Source organism: Antrostomus carolinensis, unplaced genomic scaffold, assembly GCF_000700745.2.
Source record: "Antrostomus carolinensis isolate BGI_N321 unplaced genomic scaffold, ASM70074v2 scaffold9544, whole genome shotgun sequence".
Classification (NCBI taxonomy): Eukaryota; Metazoa; Chordata; class Aves; order Caprimulgiformes; family Caprimulgidae; genus Antrostomus; species Antrostomus carolinensis.
The window spans coordinates 56,491-62,559 of record NW_010311453.1 but is presented as its reverse complement, the minus strand read 5'-3'; the positions used below and the strand labels follow the sequence as shown (position 1 = coordinate 62,559).

General features: G+C 37.2%; 1 protein-coding gene across 1 annotated transcript in view; it reads right to left on the bottom strand.

Moving 5' to 3' along the window:
• LOC114818515 (ribosomal protein S6 kinase alpha-2-like) overlaps window positions 1–6,069 on the bottom strand; it is a gene marked incomplete at both ends in the record, with an annotated part of 41,350 nt that overhangs the window by 34,502 nt on the left and 779 nt on the right. Inside the window, one exon of the mRNA XM_029084686.1 lies at window positions 2,489–2,570. Coding sequence (XP_028940519.1) covers window positions 2,489–2,570 — 82 coding nt within the window. The remainder of the gene's footprint in view (window positions 1–2,488; window positions 2,571–6,069) is intronic.

Sequence of the window (6,069 nt, the reverse complement as noted above, 5' to 3'; positions counted from 1 at the left end):
TCAGCAGGACCCACTGTGTTTGTTCTCCAGAGCAAGGTACAAATCTACTTTTAACTCATCACTCCTGAAGGCATTTAACTTCCTCACATTCTTATTTATCTGTGTTTTAATTCTTCAGACTAATCCAGAAAAGAAAAAAAAAAACAACAAACAACAAACAGTTTTGCTACACACTCCTCTTTTCATTCTCATTTCTCCATTTTATGAATTTTACAAATTTGTTTCATTAAAGAAAATAACTGCTATGATATTTAGGGCTGCGTGGCCATGTCAATGGCACTGGAACCAAGACCTTCAATTTTCCTGCTCCATACTGTACTGTGCAGTATGGGTTAGGAAGCAAATTAATTCAGAAATTTGTCTCATAGCACGCCTTTTGTCAATAAATACTGAATGCAGTGCTAACAAGTACTTATGACATTGCTCCTATTGTTTGACATGGTAATAAATTCTTCACCATGGAGTGACTTTCAGCCTTTTTGAATGTGGTTAGGCAGCAACAATTCAGCACTCTCACTTAAAAGATGGAATTATGCTGTCAGAAATATTATCTCTGTACCAAAAGTTACATGGAAGCACACTGACAGCAATCCTCATTGTTGCTGCTTCTCCCAAAGCAGCCTCGACTTTTGGATCTAGTGACCCACACTTGAGACAACAATAAATAGCCTGCTGTAACTGCCAAAACAAGAAAGAAGCAGTGGTTCTGTGCTATAATGAACCAAGGAACTGTAAACACAGGGGTGTCTGTTCTTGACGGAACAGAAATTTGATGGAAGACTGGGTAGTTTAAAATGACCACCTAAATTTTAAGATTTCCTAAAATACTGCCATAATGATTTTTTTTTTCCCCAGTAGAATCTAACATTACAGGTTTAGCTATCAAATATTAAGTAACAATTGTATGTTTGAGGATGCAGAAGAAACACTCCCCCTATCCAAAGCTCTTTCTGCTCAACACACCTTAGAGTTATACAGAAAAAGAGGGGACACTCCATTTTCACCTTGGGTGGAAGTTCTGCATTGTCAAAAGAAACAGAAATAAGTCTCTGGTACTTGTTGAAATCAGAGGGGTCGCACAGTCCCTCCTCAGACACCGTGCCTGGCAGGAGATGGCTTTCCCCGGTAGGGAAGGTTCCGACACTTGAGTTCAGTTCAGTTTGGGCACTTCATGGTCCTGCTCTTGGTTGAGATGTCAGAAAATCATTCTATTATATGTACTGTGTACACAGGCTTGACCTTTTACTTTTTATGTATATTACACCCAGTACTATTTAAGTGGTTATTTATACAATGCTGTCCTGCCAGAACAAACTTGCTTGTCTACTTTCCAAACAAAAAGATCAGCATGCTAGCATTGCTTCAAACTAATGTTTCTATGAAAAGGCTTTCTTAGGAGAAAGAACTGTGTAAATACCTGGTTTGCCACTTCCCCATTTTGACTAGTGCTCAGAAGAGGTGCTGTGTCTGCCTGCCACCACCTGCTGTAACTCTGCCTTGCAATTACTGATAGCTTCGGTCTTCTTGTGGTTCCCAAAATTGAGGCATGCTAAAGCAATTCGGATTTTTAAGTCATTAGAACTGTCCCAAAATGATCTCTCTTCATATGAGGACAGAAATTTAGGCACTATACTGTATTGGGCAAACCACATTGTCCAAGAAAGCAAAAGAGCTGCTCTGGGCAAAATGAATGCTGTTCACCTTATCTGCAAAAAGTATCAGGCCTTTGAGGGGAAAAAACAGAATGCAGTGCTAGGTCAGGGAAACAAGAAGATGACTGGATCTTCCTAACTCTGTGGAGGAACAAACAGTAAGGACTTTATCTGAGAACAAACTTACTCTGTTTGCTTTTCAGTTCTGTGCTTTACTAGAAATTTCTTTCTGGTCTGAGTGAGGCTGTAGCAGTCAGTGGCCCCAGAAGGGGATGACCAGATTTAAACATCCAACATTTGGCCTCAGCCTACTACAGATCATGTACTGACTGGTCATGAGCTAGGAAACAGCATGATCTCAACAACCTCAGAATGGCTCCTCATACTTGAAAATATGCTCCCATGAATTTTCAGGAATTTAGTGAGAAGCACCAGCTGGAAGACCTTTCTGCCCAGTAGGAGCCATTTTTTACTTCAGCAATATCCTTACTTTAAAATACTTCAGTTTACTTCAGCAACAGAAAGATACTGCCACTGCGATACAAATTAATATATGCCTAATAGAAGTCCTATAAAGAACACAGAGAAAGTAAAGAAAGCATGCAGCTGGAAAACTCCAAAGACCTGTTTTCCTGCTCCCACACTGTATAGGTAACACTTTTAGTGTATGTTTTTTCAGAACATTCACTACAGCAAGGCAGAATTTTGGAGGGTGGCAGAGACGTATTTGTGCACTCTTATGTACCCTAAGGCAGCAGTAATGCAAAAAATAGAAAGAGAAGTAAATGACAAAACAGCACAGAAATAGAGACTGCAGTCACTGTCCCAATCCTTACCTTTCAGAGTTGCCTTCTTAAGTACCTTCATGGCATAAAGCTGACCCGCATCAGATCCTTTGATCTTCCTCACTAGAAATACCTGTAAAAAACAGATGTCTTGTGTAAATGAGTAATGACCTTCCAGTTACAAGCCTTGCTGCATTTGATAGAGGACTCGATAATATCATTCAGGAAATCTAATGAAAATTATTAGCTGAAAGTACTTTGCATCTATTTCATTTGCAATTGGTTGAGCTAGCTCTGGAAATCTTCAGTTTTAAGCCTTTACCACCTCACAAAGAAAATGTGTTCAAAATTATTAATTGTCCTTACACATTCAATTACAGATGGATGAATAGTCAGAATCAGTGTGGGCATATCTCTTCATATTCTGACCATCTTTACATGAAAAAAAGTTATGTCTCATTTGTCCTTAGGAATGTACAGTGTCTTAAAATTATTGCCATCAATTAAATTAAGGAGAAAAAACAGTTTGGTGTAATTTATGCCATACATCATGAATGGTGACTTTCCTAAGATGTAGCTGAAACAAAAAGTTCATACAGCTGAAACTCTGTGCGTACTTAACAAAAAGAAGGACTACTTTGATTAACAAATAGGTTATTATAATAAATATAGTTTTCCCTATTATAATCTCCTATGCTACGTCTTCTGACAGTATAAATTTGTGATTGAAATAAAACAAAATTGTAGCTAAAATTGTATCTTTTTTGTTTTACTCCATACAAGTATTTATCTGTCCCTGAGTGCATCTGAGCACTGGAGGAATAGTTAACAAAGGAATCCATAATTAAGTTTGGTCTTTATAAGAGTTTCAGTGTTTTACTAACTGAAAATAAAATAAGCAAATCTTTTAGATGATTCCCAGGACTCACTCTGTCTGTTTAGGTCAGAAATACCAGGCAACAGTGTCTCTTTTTTTTTTTTTTTTTATTTCAGCACTTGTGTTACTGGACAGAAGCAGAAGTAAAGCCACATGCGGAAATAAATATGAGCCCACATACATAGTACAGACTTAGAAATATATAAGTTAACAAAGGCTAGGTGAAATTATGTAACTAATTAATGTCTAGTTGGATTTCAAATAATCTGTGGAATTATTTTTTTCATTGGCTGTTCAGGAACCATGCAGCTTTGTAAATTGCCTCCACCCAAAATATAAAAAGCCAAAAAAAGAAAGGAGGAAGTCTGTTTCTAGCACATTATTTGCAAGTTGAAAGACTCTTCCTCTTGGAAAAAAAAAATATCTGTAAACAGATTATGATTTTCTCAAACATCCTTTGAGGAAAACCTTGGGGGGAGAGAAAACAACTTTTAATATCCAGCTAGAGAAGCTGAAAACAACAACAACAAAGATTAAATTCTCTCTGAACACCTTAACCAGGTCTCTTACATCTGTACAGCATCACAGCTGCAACACTTCTACAATACAATCTGATACATTTTTGGTGAGACTCTCCTTCTCAAGATGTTTCCTGTGCATATGAGATATGCACAGTTCCTCAGCTGCTCTGCTGTAACTAGCTGAGCTTGGGCGCATATATACCGCTTGTTCCCATCGTCTGTTTCTTAGTTCAGTGAACATACAAATACCTTTGGTGCTCACAACTGTAGGACTAAATAATGAAATCTGGATGCAATATATTTTCTGAAGTGTTTTTCATTAACATTCATGATAAATTAAAATCAGCTGCTCCAGCATTAACAGGAAGTCAATTAATTTAAAAGTTCGGCTAGACAGAAAAATGTTGGGATTTTTTTCTATCCAGCCCAAGTAAAAGATTTAATTTTTGCATTACATTGAAAGGGAGGAGAAATTCCAAAGCAAGATTTCCCAAACACTAGATTTTCAGATGTTTTATTATTCTGTAAAAATAGTTATGGCACAAAAAACCCCGAAAAATCCAAACTGTTAAGATAATGATTTTAAGCTGTACTGCACATAGAACAGCACAGCATGCTGCATCTGTAGAAATATTAGGCTGCAGTTCTAGAAATATCTGCCATGTAATCTTGCAAAGCTTGTAATACCTCTATTCCTGTAATAAGCAAAATTATCAATCTACATTACTAGTCACTAGTCAGCTGTTCCCTGTAGCATGGGATAGGGCACTTGTCTGCATTCCTTCCAAAAAAGATGAGTCAAGAACGCCGTGTGCTGTTTCAGAGAACATCAAAATAATCATCAAACCAAAAAGGAAACAGAACAAATGAAAATGTATTATATTGCAAAATTATGCCATCCTTCTGATTATTCTTAAAGTTACATTGTTCTTGAAACCATCAAGTGGTCCTGAAGTGCTTACTTGCCTGTATATAGCTACACTATACCTGTTTGCCAGAATAGCACAGGCATGTGGCTGAGTATGACTTTGAATTTTCTAGTTTGATAGGCATGGAAAGACCTCAGGTAATTAATACCTGAACTAGCAATAATCCCTTAGCTGGAGCAATGGGTATATCACCCAAATCTCAACCTAGAAAGCTAAGCAAGTGCTGTGACTTTCAAGAGTGTTGAGAGCACACGAAAGGCACCTTCTCTAATCCTGCAAGAAATTATTTAGGCCTCAGGTGAACAACTTGAAAACCAACCAGTTTGCATCCCCAGAGACTTACAGATTTGAACCATTAGCTCAAATACCAAAATGATAAAAATTTAGGTGGTTGGGTACTGCATAAGAAACAGAGCAGACTTTCCTCCCCTGTGGCTTTGCTGCTCTGGTGACCTGTTTCCCATAAGATATGGAAAATTATTTGTAATCACACACAGCTCCAAACAGGTATGACTTCCACACTCACACTCTGATCCCCCAGTGAACTGGGTGGACCATGTCCCAGAAATCAGATCTCCTTTTGGGAAGTGGTAGCAGAATCTAGGTATTTTGCATATAAAATACCTAAAGCTAGAAGGCCAACTTGGACAGTTAATAATGAAATAAATCAGTAAAATCTAAGATAGCCAGTGAACCATTTCTAAACTCTTTACTGCCTGAATCTGAAAACTGGCTATTCTGCCTCTGTGACTTTTCCAAAAAGAGATCTTCACCTCTTGTTCTTCTCCTTGTATTGAGTCATACAGTAAATCTAATTTTGAGTTGTTATATTTTTCACATTTCTTTAATATTTTAAACTCAACTGTCATTACTGTGCTCTCAAGAAATTCTCTAGATCAAAACTTTGTAGTGTGTGCTAACTTTCCTGATATCTTTCATCTCAGGGAACTTCTAACAGACTTGCTTATCAATATAATTCTACAATAGTCAGGAAGTTTACAAATCCTCTCAATATAGCTTCTTTCAAGAATAAAGCTAATGGCCCTGATTCATCATTAGGGTGCCCAACTTTGTGCTCAGTATCTTAGCAACTTTTAAGTATAAGTCAGTTCTTCACCAGAATGATCCACCATTGAATTGAAGGCTTGGAAATATTTTTTTTTAAACTCCCCAAAATAACATACTTAAAATTGTAAGGACTTCCATGTCTGGCTTAAATTAGGCTCACTGTTCCACAGGTTTCAAAGTCTTATTTATTTAAGCCATGGAAAAAGCTTAAGATTTAATTGACTCCTTCCTCTTTCT